This window comes from Oncorhynchus clarkii, chromosome 33 (genome assembly GCF_045791955.1).
Source record: "Oncorhynchus clarkii lewisi isolate Uvic-CL-2024 chromosome 33, UVic_Ocla_1.0, whole genome shotgun sequence".
In the NCBI taxonomy this organism is placed as follows: domain Eukaryota; kingdom Metazoa; phylum Chordata; class Actinopteri; order Salmoniformes; family Salmonidae; genus Oncorhynchus; species Oncorhynchus clarkii.
The window spans coordinates 25,047,320-25,065,858 of record NC_092179.1 but is presented as its reverse complement, the minus strand read 5'-3'; the positions used below and the strand labels follow the sequence as shown (position 1 = coordinate 25,065,858).

General features: G+C 45.1%; 1 protein-coding gene across 3 annotated transcripts in view; it reads left to right on the top strand.

Moving 5' to 3' along the window:
• Nucleotides 1-18,539, top strand: part of LOC139392500 (IQ motif and Sec7 domain ArfGEF 3a) — a 180,034-nt gene that overhangs the window by 141,020 nt on the left and 20,475 nt on the right. For all 3 annotated transcript variants that reach the window (XM_071140497.1, XM_071140500.1, XM_071140498.1), the window contains 3 exons: nt 1,232-1,371; nt 11,592-11,717; nt 14,001-14,100. In XM_071140497.1, coding sequence (XP_070996598.1) covers nt 1,232-1,371; nt 11,592-11,717; nt 14,001-14,100 — 366 coding nt within the window. The remainder of the gene's footprint in view (nt 1-1,231; nt 1,372-11,591; nt 11,718-14,000; nt 14,101-18,539) is intronic.

The window sequence follows — 18,539 nt, the reverse complement described above, 5'->3', positions numbered from 1 at the left end:
TGCTTGGTTGTGCTCTATGATAGGGACTGAGTGTGTGTACTTGGTTGTGCTCTATGATAGGGACTGAGTGTGTGTGTGTGTTTGGTGCGCTGTGCCCATCGTGGTGTGTGTGTGTGTGTGTGTGGGAGGGAGGGAGGGGGCTCCCTGTGGCTCTGACACATTCCCTGGCCTTGGAACAGGAGGAGTGGGTCAGTGTACACACAGCATGGCTCTTCCAACACAGAACACAGATCATTCACCATTCAACTCTCTTATCTCGAAGCTCCACTGAGGTGAATACACACATACAAACAATAAACACGCACAGACTCAAAATCACGCATGCACACTCACCCACAAGCTGAACCCACACATACACACACCATAGAAAGACTACTGAATGCGTCATGGCCTGAGCTGTTTCTACATGCATGTATATGTATGTGCTGTGGTGCTGTAGCTTACAGTAGTTTAGTTGTTTACAGTAGCTTACAGTAGTTTACAGTAGCTTACAATAGTTTACTGTAGTTTACAGTAGCTTAAAATAGTTTACAGTAGTTTACAGGCTTCTGTCATTGTGCCTCTTTGTGGATATCTGTGTATTTGGGATTGCATGCGTGTGTTTGGGCCTCTCAAACATTGTCACTGTTTCTAGAACATGGCGTGTGTGTGTGTGTTTGTGTGTGTCTAGGTGTGGATGATGGAGCTGACATCCCAGAGACATGGTGGTGGGCATCTATGAGGGGACTAACCCATGGTGTGTGTGTGTGTGTGTCTAGGTGTGGATGACGGAGCTGACATCCCAGAGACATGGTGGTGGGCATCTATGAGGGGACTAACCCATGGTGTGTGTGTGTGTGTGTGTGTGTGTGTCTAGGTGTGGATGACGGAGCTGACATCCCCAGAGACATGGTGGTGGGCATCTATGAGGGGACTAACCCATGGTGTGTGTGTGTGTGTGTGTGTCTAGGTGTGGATGACGGAGCTGACATCCCCAGAGATATGGTGGTGGGCATCTATGAGGGGACTAACCCATGGTGTGTGTGTGTGTGTGTGTGTCTAGGTGTGGATGACGGAGCTGACATCCCCAGAGACATGATGGTGGGCATCTATGAGGGGACTAACCCATGGTGTGTGTGTGTGTGTCTAGGTGTGGGTGACGGAGCTGACATCCCAGAGACATGGTGGTGGGCATCTATGAGGGGACTAACCCATGGTGTGTGTGTGTGTGTGTGTGTGTGTGTGTGTCTAGGTGTGGATGACGGAGCTGACATCCCCAGAGACATGGTGGTGGGCATCTATGAGAGGATCCAACAGAGAGAGCTGCGCTCCAATGAAGACCACGTCACCTACGTCACCAAGGTGGAGCAGTCCATTGTGGGCATGAAGACAGTAAGGACACCAGGGCTTGACATTAACGCTTGTTCGGGACTAGTGACAAATTTTTTTTGGGGGTGGGACAATCAGAATATACATTTTTGTTGTCTGAATGGACAAGTCAAATAAATCACACAAAAATGTCAATGTCAAACAATTACTTCGATCAGAGTTGGATCAGAGTGTCCTCCGGATGCGTTGCTGTGTGTACTGTTCTCCCAATCTCTGCAGAGTGCATCGGAGTGGAATTGTATTGCATTGACAGGCACGAGCGGTCTTTCAATCACCTGCACCGATCCCCATGTAGCCGCGTGTGCACACACAGATGCAAGCGCACGCACACCGTAAGACCAATCTATCAATGTTTACTTGGTGACAGAAGCCACTCAGTCATCCTATAGCTTGTAATTTATCATTGACAGACACTTACAATACATCTGAAAACAATAAGAAGTGTTTGAGCGGTTTTGGTCACTCAAGAGCAAGGTTGTTTTAGTTTGAGGACATACCCAGTGCAACAAGTTAGCCCAAGAGTGTCAAACTCATTCCACAGAGTGCCTAGTGTCTGAGGGATTTCAATGAAGACCTAGACAACCAGGGGAGGGGAGTTCTTTACTAAGTAGTGACCTTAATTCATCAGTCAAGTACAAGAGAGGAGTTAAAACCCGCAGACGTTGGACCATCCGTGGAATGTTAGCCCATCAAGGTATATCTATTTAGTTCAACAGTCATGTCGTTTTCCAGTTTCCTCAGATGGTTACACCGCACCCAAATCAGCGACTCACGTGCGCCACCTTGCGCCATCTAGCGCAAATAGATTATTTTCCCCCCACACCAAACGCGATCACAACATAGAGGTTGAAATATCAAATCAAACTCTGAACCAATTATATTAACAGGTCGAAAAGCATTAAACAGTTATGGCAATTTAGCAAGCTAGCATGTAGTTGCTAGCTAATTTGTCCTATTTTGCTAGCTTGCTGTTTCTAGCTAATTTTACTCCAACAATTAATCCACACATAAAACGGTCAACCGAATCGTTTCTAGTCATCTCTCCTCCTTCCAGGCTTTTTCTTCTTTGGACTTTATTTGGCGATGGGCATCTAACTTTCATAGTTACCATGACAACCGACCAAACTCAGTTCATCTTTCAATCACCCACGTGGGTATAACCAATGAGGAGATGGCACGTGGGTATCTGCTTCTATAAACCAATGAGGAGATGGGAGAGGCAGGACTTGCACCGCGTTCAGCGTCACAAATAGAACTGACTTCTATTTTAGCGCTTGGCAACGCAGACACTCGTTGGCTCATACGAGCAGTGTGGGTGCAATAATTGAATGTATGTTTACATTTATTTTGCAACGCGAGTGGTGTGGTCAGCATGTTAGAGTGTGGTGCTTATGAAACCAAGGTTGTGGGTTCAATTCTCACATGGACCACTGAACGTTTTTGTTACACTGAAGATACAGTACATATTACTCTGTTACACCAAACATTGTTCAACTAAACCGTTACACTGACCTCTGTTACAAGGGAGACCTCAATGGGACTTCCTGGATAAATAAATACGATTTTATCAAACTAAACATGTGTGTTGACCACACCAATCTTACCTAAAAAGCTTAAAGACTCCTGTTGCGAGGAGCTGGCTAATATAGATAGATTGAGTAATGACCTGAGTTAATGATTGCAGTCCTGATAATGAGCCTTTGCTAATGGTGGAGATGCTAATGGATAAAATGGCTAATGGGCTCTGCTGACAGTGCTGAGAAAAGGTAGTAACAGCGTTCGCTAACAACGCTAATGGAAAAGACTGAAGGACTTTGAAACGGTGTCTTCTTTTACAGTATCTTAGCTGAAAATTATTAAATGATCAAACTACCGCAATGTTCAGTCCATACTGCAGCAACAGGACTCCACAGTAATATACAGTTCAAACACTACCTCAACGGGACTCCACAGTACTATACAGTTCAAACACTACCTCAACAGTACTCCACAGTACTATACAGTCCATATACTACCTCAACAGTACTATACAGTTCATATACTACCTCAACAGTACTATACAGTTCATACTACCTCAACAGTACTATACAGTTCAAACACTACCTCAACAGTACTCCACAGTACTATACAGTTCATATACTACCTCAACAGTACTATACAGTTCATACTACCTCAACAGTACTCCACAGTACTATACAGTTCATATACTACCTCAACAGTACTATACAGTTCATACTACCTCAACAGTACTATACAGTTCATACTACCTCAACAGTACTCCACAGTACTATACAGTTCATATACTACCTCAACAGTACTATACAGTTCATACTACCTCAACAGTACTATACAGTTCATACTACCTCAACAGTACTCCACAGTACTATACAGTTCATATACTACCTCAACAGTACTATACAGTTCATACTACCTCAACAGTACTCCACAGTACTATACAGTTCATATACTACCTCAACAGTACTATACAGTTCATACTACCTCAACAGTACTCCACAGTACTGTGCAGTTCATACTACCTCAACAGTACTATACAGTTCATACTACCTCACCAGTAATCCACAGTACTATACAGTTCATACTACCTAATCAGTACCTCACAGTACTATACAGTTCATACTACCTCAACAGGACTCCACAGTACTATACAGTTCATACTACCTCAACAGTACTATACAGTTCATACTACCTCAACAGTTCTATACAGTTCATACTACCTCAACAGGACTCCACAGTACTATACAGTTCATATACTACCTCAACAGTACTATACAGTTCATACTACCTCAACAGTACTCCACAGTACTATACAGTTCATACTACCTCAACAGTACTATACAGTTCATACTACCTCAACAGGACTCCACAGTTCATACTACCTCAACAGTACTATACAGTTCATACTACCTCAACAGTACTATACAGTTCATACTACCTCAACAGTTCTATACAGTTCATACTACCTCAACAGTACTATACAGTTCATACTACCTCAACAGTTCTATACAGTTCATACTACCTCAACAGGACTCCACAGTACTGTGCAGTTCATACTACCTCAACAGTACTATACAGTTCATACTACCTCGACAGGACTCCACAGTACTATACAGTTCATACTCCCTCAACAGTACTATACAGTTCATACTACCTCAACAGTTCTATACAGTTCATACTACCTCAACAGGACTCCACAGTACTATACAGTTCATACTACCTCAACAGTACTATACAGTTCATACTACCTCAACAGGACTCCACAGTACTGTGCAGTTCATACTACCTCAACAGTACTCCACAGTACTATACAGTTCATACTACCTCAACAGTACTCCACAGTACTATACAGTTCATATTACCTCAACAGTACTATACAGTTCATACTACCTCAACAGGACTCCACAGTACTATACCGTTCATATTACCTCAACAGTACTCCACAGTACTATACAGTTCATACTATACTCCACAGTACTATACAGTTCATACTACCTCAACAGTACTATACAGTTCATACTACCTCAACAGTACTCCACAGTACTATACAGTTCATACTACCTCAACAGTACTCCACAGTACTATACAGTTCATACTACCTCAACAGTACTCCACAGTACTATACAGTTCATACTACCTCAACAGTACTCCACAGTACTATACAGTTCATATTACCTCAACAGTACTCCACAGTACTGTGCAGTTCATATTACCTCAACAGGACTCCACAGTACTATACAGTTCATACTACCTCAACAGTACTCCACAGTACTGTGCAGTTCATACTACCTCAACAGTACTCCACAGTACTGTGCAGTTCATACTACTTCAACAGTATTGCAGCGCAGGTGATAATGACACAAGCAATCCACAAGCTTCCACCCACTGTGCAGTTTCATATACTTTTTTTACTACAAGTAGGCTGAAGGGAGAATGAGCATAGCATCATTAGCGTAGCATCCCAGCTAATGACTGCCTTCTATGAGCAGTGTGACTGCCTTGCATGTTTCCCCCATCAGCGTAATGAGAAGATAGCTATGCTTACTGTTTGAGGAGCAAGAGAATAAAATGCCTAGGAAGAGAAAAAAGAGGGATTTAGGGAAGATGGAGAGAGAGGTGAGAGGGGGAGGGAGAAGGTATTTGGTTAATTTCCAGAAGGTTCTCTTTTGCTGTGTTATTTGCCTAAATTAGAAAGGCCCAAATCATGGAGAGACTCTCTCTGTATTGATACTGGCCGCTGTATGGACGTGACAGAACCCCATGTAGTTCACCTGTCTCTGTATTGATTCTGGCCGCTGTATGGACGTGACAGAACCCCATGTAGTTCACCTGTCTCTGTATTGATTCTGGCCGCTGTATAGACGTGACAGAACCCCATGTAGTTCACCTGTCTCTGTATTGATACTGGCCGCTGTATGGACGTGACAGAACCCCATGTAGTTCACCTGTCTCTGTATTGATACTGGCCGCTGTATGGACGTGACAGAACCCCATGTAGTTCACCTGTCTCTGTATTGATACTGGCCGCTGTATGGACGTGACAGAACAGGGGAAGTAGTTCACCTGTCTCTGTATTGATACTGGCCGCTGTATAGACGTGACAGAACCCCATGTACTTCACCTGTCTCTGTCTTGATACTGGCTGCTGTATAGACGTGACCGAACCCCATGTAGTTCACCTGTCTCTGTATTGATACTGGCCGCTGTATAGACGTGACAGAACCCCATGTAGTTCACCTGTCTCTGTATTGATACTGGCCGCTGTATAGACGTGACAGAACCCCATGTAGTTCACCTGTCTCTGTATTGATACTGGCCGCTGTATAGACGTGACCGAACCCCATGTAGTTCACCTAAACTCACCCACTCTCTTTCACTCTTTCATTACCCACATTTTCCTCTCTCCGTTTCCCTCACCCCTCTCTCTCTGTCTCGGCCTCATTATCCCTCCATCTCTCTCTGTCTCGGCCTCATTATCGCTCCATCTCTCTCTGTCTCGGCCTCATTATCCCTCCATCTCTTTCTGTCTCGGCCTCATTATCCCTCCATCTCTCTCTGTCTCGGCCTCATTATCCCTCCATCTCTCTCTGTCTCGGCCTCATTATCCCTCCATCTCTCTCTGTCTCGGCCTCATTATCCCTCCATCTCTCTCTGTCTCGGCCTCATTATCCCTCCATCTCTCTCTCTCTCTCTGTCTCGGCCTCATTATCCCTCCATCTCTCTCTGTCTCGGCCTCATTATCGCTCCATCTCCATCTCCATCTCTGTCTTGGCCTCATTTTCCCTCCATCTCTCTCTGTCTCGGCCTCATTATCCCTCCATCTCTCTCTGTCTCGGCCTCATTATCGCTCCATCTCTCTCTGTCTCGGCCTCATTATCCCTCCATCTCTCTCTGTCTTGGCCTCATTATCCCTCCATCTCTCTCTGTCTCGGCCTCATTATCCCTCCATCTCTCTCTGTCTCGGCCTCATTATCCCTCCATCTCTCTCTGTCTCGGCCTCATTTTCCCTCCATCTCTCTCTGTCTCGGCCTCATTATCCCTCCATCTCTCTCTGTCTCGGCCTCATTATCGCTCCATCTCTCTCTGTCTCGGCCTCATTATCCCTCCATCTCTCTCTGTCTCGGCCTCATTATCCCTCCATCTCTCTCTGTCTCGGCCTCATTATCCCTCCATCTCTCTCTGTCTCGGCCTCATTATCCCTCCATCTCTCTCTGTCTCGGCCTCATTATCCCTCCATCTCTCTCTGTCTCGGCCTCATTATCCCTCCATCTCTCTCTGTCTCGGCCTCATTATCCCTCCATCTCTCTCTGTCTCGGCCTCATTATCCCTCCATCTCTCTCTGTCTCGGCCTCATTATCCCTCCATCTCTCTCTGTCTCTGCCTCATTATCCCTCCATCTCTCTCTGTCTCGGCCTCATTATCCCTCCATCTCTCTCTGTCTCGGCCTCATTATCCCTCCATCTCTCTCTGTCTCGGCCTCATTATCCCTCCATCTCTGTCTCGGCCTCATTATCCCTCCATCTCTCTCTGTCTCGGCCTCATTATCCCTCCATCTCTCTCTGTCTCGGCCTCATTATCCCTCCATCTCTCTCTGTCTCTCTCTGTCTGTCTTTCTCAAGCAGTTGCCCTTTCCACGGCCCCCAGTGGACAGTGTTCTAGTTTTTGTATTGGACCCTATGTGCAGCTGGACTGTTAATCCTAGGAGCCGTAAGGGAACTGAATTAGACTGGCGTCATCTCCAGTTAATTCTCATGTACTCCTGAGGGGATACACAGTTATTATTATTTTGTGAAGAGACCTAGCATAACCCTTATAACTCCAATGAGTGTCTCTATACTAGGAGCTATTAGAGCCTTAAATCTGCCCCTCTGGGAGTCAGTCTGTAAATTTGATGAATAATATTCATTTTAATTGTAAATACAGTGCCTTACAGTATTCACACGCCTTGACTTTTTCCACATGTTGTTGTTACAGCCTGAATTTAAGATGGATTAACGTGAGATGTTTTGTCACTGGCCTACACACAATACCCCATAATGTCAAAGTGGAATTAAGTTTGTATTATTAATTAAAAATGAAACAATGTAAGTATTCAACCATTTGTTAATGTAAGCCTAAATATGTTCAGGAGTAAAAATGTGCCTAACAAGTCACATAATAAGCTGCATGAAATCACTCTGTGTGCAATAATAGTGTTTAACATGATTTTGGAATGAGTACCTCATCTCTGTACCCCACACATACAAGTATCTGTAAGTTCCCTCAGTTGAGCAGTGAATTTCAAACACGTTTTTCAACCACAAACACCACGGAGGTTTTCCAATGCCTCGTAAAGAAGGAGACCTATTGGTAGATGGGTACAAATAAAATAAAAAGCAGACATTGAATATCACTTTGAGCATGGTGAAGTTATTAATTACACTTTGGATGGTGTATCAATACACCCAGTCACTACAAAGATACAGGCGTCCTTCATAACTCAGTTGCCGGACAAAACCACATTGTAGTTACTCCACAATACTAACCTAATTGACAGAGTGAAAAGAAGGAAGCCTGTACAAAATACAAATATTCCAAAACATGCATCCTGTTTGCAACAAGGCACTAAAGTAATACTGCAAAAAAATTGGTAAAGCAATTAACTTGAATTCAAAGTGTTATGTTTGGGGCAAATCCAATACAACACATTACTAAGTAACACTCTCCATGTTTTCAAGCATAGTGGTGGCTGCATCAAGTTATGGGTATTCTTTTAATCTTCAAGGACTGGAGAGTTTTTCAGGATAAAAAAGAAACGGAATGGAATTAATCACCGTCAAAACCTGGTTCAGTCTGCTTTCCACCAGACACTAGGAGAGGAATTCACCTTTCAGCAGGACAATAACCTAAAACACAAGGTCAAATCTACACTGGAGTTGCTTAGAAGACAGTGAATGTTCCTGAGTGGCCGCGTTACAGTTTTGACTTAAATCTACTTGAAAATCCATGGCAAGACCTGAAAATTCTTGTCAAGTAATGATCAACAACCAATTTGACAGAGCTTAAAGAATTTTGAGAAGAATAATGGGCCAATGTTACACAATCCATGTGTGAAAAGCTCTTAGAGACTTACCCAGATAGAGTCACAGCTGTAATCGCTGCCAAAGGTGCTTCTTCAAAATATTGACTCGGGGGTGTGAATACTTATGTTTGTAAGATATTTCTATATTTCGTTTTTTAATAAATTTGTTTTCACTTTGTCATTATGGGGTATTGTGTGTAGATGGGTGAGCATTATATATATATATATATATATATATATATATATATATATATATATATAATCAATTTTTATAAATTTTTAATTCAGGCTGTAACACAACAAAGTGTTGGGCACCACAGGCCAGATCAGCTTCAATGTGCCTTGTCATAGATTCTACAAGTGTCTTAATAAGGTGTTGGGCCACCACAGGCCAGAACAGCTTCAATGTGCCCTGTCATAGATTCTACAAGTGTCTTAATAAGGCGTTGGGCACCACAGGCCAGAACAGCTTCAATGTGCCTTGTCATAGATTCTACAAGTGTCTTAATAAGGCGTTGGGCACCACAGGCCAGAACAGCTTCAATGTGCCTTGTCATAGATTCTACAAGTGTCTTAATAAGGCGTTGGGCCACCACAGGCCAGAACAGCTTCAATGTGCCCTGTCATAGTTTCTACAAGTGTCTTAATAAGGTGTTGGGCCACCACAGGCCAGAACAGCTTCAATGTGCCTTGTCATAGATTCTACAAGTGTCTTAATAAGGCGTTGGGCCACCACAGGCCAGATCAGCTTCAATGTGCCTTGTCATAGATTCTACAAGTGTCTTAATAGGGTGTTGGGCACCACAGGCCAGATCAGCTTCAATGTGCCTTGTCATAGATTCTACAAGTGTCTTAATAAGGTGTTGGGCCACCACAGGCCAGAACAGCTTCAATGTGCCTTGTCATAGATTCTACAAGTGTCTGGAACTCTATAGGAGGGATGCGACACTATTCTTGCACAAGAAATTCCATCATTTAGTGTTTTGTTGATGGTGGAAAAAGCTGTCTCAGGCACCTCTCTAGAATCTCCCATAAGTGTTCAATTAGGTTGAGATCTGGTCACTGAGACAGCAAGGGCATATGGTTTAAATGCTCAACAAACAATTGAGTGACCACTCGTACCCTGTGGATGGCGGCATTGTCATCCTATGGGGTGTAGCCATGGTACCAAAATAATGGCCTGCCTAGCATTTTTATACATGACCCTAAGCATGATGGGATGTTAATTGCTTAATTAACTAAGGAACCACACCTATGTGGAAGCACCTGCTTGCAATATACTTTGTATCCCTCATTTAGTCAAGTGTTTCCTTTATTTTGGCAGTTAACTGAATATCCAAACAAGTTCAACACTTTTGACCAAACATTTTAGTTATAGATTGCACCTTTAAATATATACCATGCATACATTGCTCCCCCATTTCCTGGTTGCTAAAATTCTAATAGTTTGCCTAATTTCTGTTTATGTGAAGGAATAATAATGTGTAGTGTAGAGAATCATTGTACCATCTAAACTTCTGTGAAATATATTTTCCATAACCATAACTATAGTATTTCCAGCTGTTTGAAGCTGGTGTACAAAACCCAAAGTAATAGACACAAAAACTACACTTAAGAACGGGAAGCATAGAAATAGCACACATAGAACAGATCTACCTCTTATACTTGCTTTCAATGAGAGGGACAGATCTACAACTCACATTTCTATGTGAATTTGGTCAGTTCGCCCAAAAAGTCATTCACCGTTTCAGTTCATCACTCTCTATTTATTGTGTTGCTAGTTTTTTTTCTTCCACTATAAGAGAAAAGAGAACGAGAGAGCAAGAGAGGGGGAGAAAGAGAATGAGAGGGGGAAGAGGTAACTATAGCCAAGTGTGAGACGAAGAGGGAAAAAGAGGAAAAACTTGAACTTGTCTGTGAGGTTTAGTGTACTTTAGAAAACCCCTTGCAGGCTAAAAGATCAGAGCCTCTCTTTAAGGGTGTCAATTGAGCACAGAGAGATCGATGGGCCATGGCCAAGACACCTTTAATCAACAACACTCGCTTTCCACCTTTCATCGCTCTCTCTCTTTCTTTATTTCTCTCTCTCCCTCTTTCTCTCTCTCTTTTTGTCTCTCTCGCTCCCCCTCCCTCTCTCCCCCTGCTTTGGCTCGCCAACGGCATCAGTTTATCCCTCCTTTCTGTTCTCCGTCTGTCCATTCTCTCCTATCTTTCATCTCTGAAAATGTGAAGCGTTCTAAGATGCAGGCTTCATGGTCATTTTTAACGGGCATAACCGTCCAATCTGTGCCTGAGCAGAATTCATCAATAAGACCTTATGTAGCAGAATCCTTTGGATTTATGGAGGCAGTTATTGACAGGAGAGTGATAGCTCAGCGGTGTAATTCTGTTGCAGCCTACAGTAGAACAAGGTAGCGCATCGTTGTGCAACTGTGAGATCTTGGAAGACGCCAATGAAAAATGGTGGAGTGATATCACCACTTTCCCTTAAACTTTTTCTGCAAAACAAGTTTTATCTCTCCCTCTTTCTCTCTCTCTTCAGAGTATTGTGTTTTTGAATTGGCGTTGAATTAGCTAAGTAAATACGTTGGATTGTGCCAATAAAGTTTGTTCTAAAATCAATCTCTCGCTCTCTATTTCTCTGTAGGTTCTGTCTGTTCCCCACAGAAGATTGGTGTGCTGTAGCCGTCTGTTTGAGGTGACGGACGTCAACAAGGCCCAGAAACAGGCAGCCCACCAGAGAGAAGTCTTCCTCTTCAATGACCTTATCGTGGTAAGACTCCCTGACACCGGACTGACTCTGCAAAGGATTGTGGGAAATATAGTATTGTCTTCAGAAGGGATGATAAACTTACTACACCCCTCTGAGGATTATAGGGGGACATTGTTATGGGATTGTAGTACTGCAAATGTCTACGTGTTTGGATTTAATTGATTTGCGCCACAATTGCTTTTGGGAAGTGTGGTGTCACCTGACCTAAAGTAGTAACATTTCCAAACTATACAGAGATGAACTCACTATCAACTTGGTTGTAGTCGACTCGTGAAGTGTGGTCACAGTCATATAAAGCAGCTTGTATTTCCTGACACACATATTCCAGGGTTGTAATTCCCAGGAAGTCTCTCACAGGGAACCATTTTCTGAAGACTACGTCCCTAGTTTCTATTTTGTTTCATGACTCATTTCTTAAATAATAGATGGTACAGTAGGTTAAACGGAGTCCGCAGTGAACTTATACACTCAAGCCTAGAGAAAGAAAATAACCACCGGGGTCAGTAATGAAGTCCAAGCTTCAGTCATTCATTTGGTCAAAGTCACATCGAATGGGCCTCGGAGTTAATCATAGATTAAATGTCTGTTATAGTTAATAAAACCATTAGGGCAACTCCAAATGTTATCTATGTGAAGTATTAAACTACTCCCATAATTCCACTGGTTCTCATCTTAATCTGTCTCGAACAAAAACTGGGGGAGAGAAAATAAAAATGAAAGTGTCTCTCTGCTGCCTGCGCTGCCGTCGAAAAGTAATTGTGCCCCGAAGGGAGGAGGGGAGTTTTGAAAATGCTTATTCTTTGCCGGGCCAGACAAAAATCCTCTTGCGACGTCTTGGCGGAAAACTGTTGATTCGGCACAAAGAGAATGTCATAATTACTTCAATCGCTGAACCTCATTTTGTAAGTGTGAAAAAAAATGAGGACGCTCTCTCGAGGTTTACGCAATTACACGTAATTAAGAGGGCGGGTTCCTGCGAGACCTTGTTTCTCACGACTGCTCAGAGGGTAGGGTCTGTGATAAGTTTGCAATTTTCATGTTTATTTTACTGTGTGAAATTAATTGTCAGGGTGTTCTTCTTTACGAGTTAATCATCATTCTTGAGGTTCCAACACTCTCGTCTGCAGCGGTGGATGTGTCACGGTGATGTATGGGTTTAATATGGCGGCTTACCAAAAAGGCCCTGCAGTATCAGCACTGAGGAGATACTCTCATCTTTCTCTATCTGTGGTGTTTCTATACTGTATGAGAGCTCCTCTCTCTCTCTCTCGCTCCTGCTCTCTCTCGCTCGCTCTCTCTCTCTCGCTCTCTCTCTCTCTCGCTCGCTCGCTCACTCTCTCTCTCTCTCTCTCGCTCTCTCATTATTTCCCTCATTATATCTCTACCCATAAGGCATAGCTGTTTTCCCCCACACACTCACAAACACATCCTTGAAAAAATGTAAAAAGTTGCAGTGCTGTTATGTCACATTCACTGGAAACAGGATTTGTCACAGAGAGAAAGCTATACTGTGTAAATTGTCTCTCTGCAGGTTATTAGTAGGATGATATGAACATGCTGTGTTGATCCTCTCTGACCGATGATGGATTTTTTATTATTTATTTTAACACGGAGGTCACATTGAGACTTGAATGTTTTTTTCTCCAGTGCCTTGAACAGGAAACACCCATGTGAAGCAAACTTCAAAGCCTGTTGAAAGCAAGGCTTAAAACCTTACCCCAACCATCACCTAAACCCAACCCTAAGCTGACAATAACACCTGCAGTGCTGACTGAGATTGAAGAGAAAGGCTTTGACAATAATAGAAGAGAATAATAATTGCTGCCCATCTGTTACAATGGAAACACGGTTTACTCTGCTCCCACAACACATGCCACTGGAACAGTTTTTGGAGGATAAGTGTCTTGCTCAAGGGCACAAGGGTGATGGATGGGGCTTGCCCACATTCTTTGGGCGACTTCTCTAACCTCTAAGCTACCTATGTTTGTTATGCTCTTTAGGGCTGCTTTCCAGTCACAGTTAGTCCTGGAATAAAAAGCAAGCTCAATGCAGAATCTCAATTGAAAAAGCCTTTTAAGTCCAGGATTAGGATTGATCTGTGTCCATAAAACCACACTAATATGCTTTTAAAGGGGAACAGAAGACATCCTGAATAGGTTCTTATTTTGATGTTCTGATTGACATCTCCGTCTTTCCTTTATTGAGGAAAAATGCACTTACTACAAGTGTGATATGTGGTTGTCTCACCTAGCTATTTTAAGATAAGTGTCTTTTTACCCTCAGATCCTGAAGCTGTGTCCGAAGAAGAAGAGTTCAGCAGCCTACACCTTCTGTAAAGCCCTGGGCCTCCTGGGCATGCACTTCACACTGTTTGAGAACGAGTGTAAGTCACCTAACACCAGCATCACTACTCACCCTCCAAAGGAGAGAGAGAGAGACTGGGAGAGAGAGAGAGAGACTGGGAGAGAGAGAGAGACTGGGAGAGATAGAGACTGGGAGAGATAGAGACTGGGAGAGAGAGAGAATCTGGGAGAGAGAGAGAGACTGGGAGAGAGAGAGAGACTGGGAGAGAGAGAGAGACTGGGAGAGAGAGAGACTGGGAGAGAGAGAGAGAGAGACTGGGAGAGAGAGAGACTGGGAGAGAGAGAGAGACTGGGAGAGAGAGAGAGAGACTGGGAGAGAGAGAGAGACTGGGAGAGAGAGAGAGAGAGAGACTGGGAGAGAGAGAGAGAGAGAGAGAGACTGGGAGAGAGAGAGAGACTGGGAGAGAGAGAGAGACTGGGAGAGAGAGAGTCTGGTAGAGAGAGAGAGAGAGAGAGAGAGACTGGGAGAGAGAGCGAGTCTGAGAGAGAGAGGGAGAGATAGAGAGAGAGAGAGACTGGGAGAGAGAGAGAGAGAGAGACTGGGAGAGAGAGAGACTGGGAGAGAGAGCGAGACTGAGAGAGAGAGAGAGACTGGGAGAGAGAGCGAGACTGGGACCGACTGGGAGAGAGAGAGAGACTGGGAGAGAGAGAGAGAGACTGGGACCGACTGGGAGAGAGAGAGAGAGAGAGAGAGAGAGAGAGAGACTGGGAGAGAGAGAGAGACTGGGACCGACTGGGAGAGAGACTGGGAGACTGGGAGAGAGAGAGAGAGAGACTGGGAGACTGGGAGAGAGAGACTGGGACCGACTGGGAGAGAGAGAGAGAGAGAGACTGGGAGAGGGAGAGAGAGAGAGCGAGACTGGGACCGACTGGGAGAGAGAGAGAGACTGGGACCGACTGGGAGAGAGAGAGAGCGAGACTGGGACCGACTGGGAGAGAGAGAGAGAGAGAGACTGGGACCGACTGGGAGAGAGAGAGAGAGAGACTGGGACCGACTGGGAGAGAGAGAGAGAGAGAGAGACTGGGACCGACTGGGAGAGAGAGAGAGAGAGAGACTGGGACCGACTGGGAGAGAGAGAGAGAGAGACTGGGACCGACTGGGAGAGAGAGAGAGAGAGAGACTGGGACCGACTGGGAGAGAGAGAGAGAGAGAGAGACTGAGAGAGACCGACTGAGAGAGAGAGAGAGAGACTGGGACCGACTGGGAGAGAGAGAGAGAGAGACTGGGACCGACTGGGAGAGAGAGAGAGAGAGAGACTGGGACCGACTGGGAGAGAGAGAGAGAGAGACTGGGACCGACTGGGAGAGAGAGAGAGAGAGAGACTGGGACCGACTGGGAGAGAGAGAGAGAGAGAGAGAGACTGGGACCGACTGGGAGAGAGAGAGAGAGAGAGACTGGGAGAGAGAGAGAGAGAGAGACTGGGACCGACTGGGAGAGAGAGAGAGAGAGAGAGACCGACTGGGACCGACTGGGAGAGAGAGAGAGAGAGAGACTGGGACCGACTGGGAGAGAGAGAGAGAGAGAGACTGGGACCGACTGGGAGAGAGAGAGAGAGAGAGACTGGGACCGACTGGGAGAGAGAGAGAGAGAGACTGGGAGAGAGAGAGAGAGAGAGAGAGACTGGGACCGACTGGGAGAGAGAGAGAGAGAGAGACTGGGACCGACTGGGACTGGGACCGACTGGGAGAGAGAGAGAGAGAGAGACTGGGACCGACTGGGAGAGAGAGAGAGAGAGAGACTGGGACCGACTGGGAGAGAGAGAGAGAGAGAGAGAGAGAGAGAGAGAGACTGGGACCGACTGGGAGAGAGAGAGAGAGAGAGAGAGAGGGAGAGAGAGAGAGAGAGACTGGGACCGACTGGGAGAGAGAGGGAGACTGGGAGAGAGAGAGAGAGACTGGGACCGACTGGGAGAGAGAGAGAGAGAGAGACTGGGACCGACTGGGAGAGAGAGAGAGAGAGAGAGAGACTGGGACCGACTGGGAGAGAGAGAGAGAGACTGGGACCGAGACTGGGACCGACTGGGAGAGAGAGAGAGAGAGAGACTGGGACCGACTGGGAGAGAGAGAGAGAGAGAGACTGGGACCGACTGGGAGAGAGAGAGAGAGAGAGACTGGGACCGACTGGGAGAGAGAGAGGAGAGAGAGACTGGGACCGACTGGGAGAGAGAGAGAGAGAGAGAGAGACTGGGACCGACTGGGAGAGAGAGAGAGAGAGACTGGGACCGACTGGGAGAGAGAGAGAGAGAGAGAGAGAGAGAGAGAGAGACTGGGACCGACTGGGAGAGAGAGAGAGAGAGAGACTGGGAGAGAGAGAGAGAGAGAGAGACTGGGACCGACTGGGAGAGAGAGAGAGAGAGAGACTGGGACCGACTGGGAGAGAGAGAGAGAGAGAGAGAGACTGGGACCGACTGGGAGAGAGAGAGAGAGAGAGACTGGGACCGACTGGGAGAGAGAGAGAGAGAGAGACTGGGACCGACTGGGAGAGAGAGAGAGAGAGAGACTGGGACCGACTGGGAGAGAGAGAGAGAGAGAGAGGGACCGACTGGGACCGACTGGGAGAGAGAGAGACTGGGACCGACTGGGAGACTGGGACCGACTGGGAGAGAGAGAGAGAGAGAGACTGGGACCGACTGGGAGAGAGAGAGAGAGAGAGACTGGGACCGACTGGGAGAGAGAGAGAGAGAGAGAGAGACTGGGACCGACTGGGAGAGAGAGAGAGAGAGAGACTGGGACCGACTGGGAGAGAGAGAGAGAGAGAGACTGGGACCGACTGGGAGAGAGACTGGGAGAGAGAGAGAGAGAGACTGGGACCGACTGGGAGAGAGAGAGAGAGAGACTGGGACCGACTGGGAGAGAGAGAGAGAGAGACTGGGACCGACTGGGAGAGAGAGGGAGGGAGAGAGAGGGAGAATGTAGTGAAAACAGCAAAAGGGAATGAAGCAGATAAATGGTGCTAGCAACCCCAGTCACATAGATTACCCAGAATACATTGTGTTAGCCTTGATTTAAGTACATCATACATAACTCCATTTATTTGGATAAAAATACTCTACTAAACTAACATATTACGTAGCCAACCCCAAGGTTATGGGGTTGATTCTCACATGGGTCACATACATACATGTGTACATACAGTACCTTCAGAAAGTATTCGTATCCCTTGACTTATTCCACATTTTGTTGTGTTACAGCATCCATCCATCGACACACAAATACCCCATATTGACAAAGTGAAAACATGTTTTTAGACATTTTTGCAAATGTATTGAAAATGATATACAAAAACATCTAATTTACATAATTATTCACAACCATGAGTCAATACATGTTAGAATCCCCTTTGGCAGCGTTTACAGCTGTGAGACCTTCTGGGTAAGTCTATGAGATCTGCACAGCTGCATTGTACAAAATTTCAGGTTACTGTCCTGCTGAAAGGTGGATTTGTCTCCCAGTGTCTTTTAGAAATCAGACTGAACCAGGTCTAGGATTTTGCCTGTGCTTAGCTCTATTCCGTTTCTCTTTCTAAATAAAAAAAACTCCCTTGCCGATGACAAGCATACCCATAACATGATGCAGACACCACCATGCTTGAAAATGTGAAGAGGTACTCAGTGATGTGTCGGATTTGCAGCAAATATAACGGACATAAAGTACAGTTATTTGTCACATTTTTTTTGCAGTATTACTTTAGTGCCTTGTTGCAAACAGGATGCATGTTTTTCAATATTTTTATTCTGTACAGGCTTCCTTCTTTTCACTCTGTCATTTAGGTTAGTATTTTGGAGGTAACTGTTTTAAAGTCACCATTGGCCTCTGAATGGTTTCCTTCCACTCCGACATCTGAGTTAGGAAGGACGCCTGTATCTTTGTAGTGACTGGGTGTATTAATACACCACCCAAAGTGTAATTAAGAACTTCAATAGGTCCCCTTCTTTGCGAGCCATTGGAAACCCTTCCTGATCTTTGTGGTTGAATCTGTGTTTAAAATGCACTGCTCAGCTGAGTCATTCAAAAATCACGTTAAACACTATTATTGTACACTATTATTGAGTCCATGCAATTTATTATGTGACTTGTTAAGCACATTTTTACATACATGCATACATAATACATACATGCATGCATACAGTAACTGTCAAACCAACATATTTGTATGGAATGTATCAGCATCAAAACCTAACAGGTTGTGCAATTGAAAGCCAGTCAGCCCAGAAGGGTTGAGTTATAGTCACGGGGATTTGGCAGGGAGAAGAAATGTGTGTTTTGATAATGGAATCAGACCCGGTCGCTTGGGGTTATTGGAAAAAGGGGAGTTTGGATGTGGCCCCCTATCTAGTTTCTCCTCCTGATCCTCCCACCACTCTGCATTCAGCCAGGCAGGTGATATTTTCATATGAAATCTATCATACAGGGATATTCTTTTCTTCACGCCTCGGGCATGAAAGATGCAGTGCCTCCA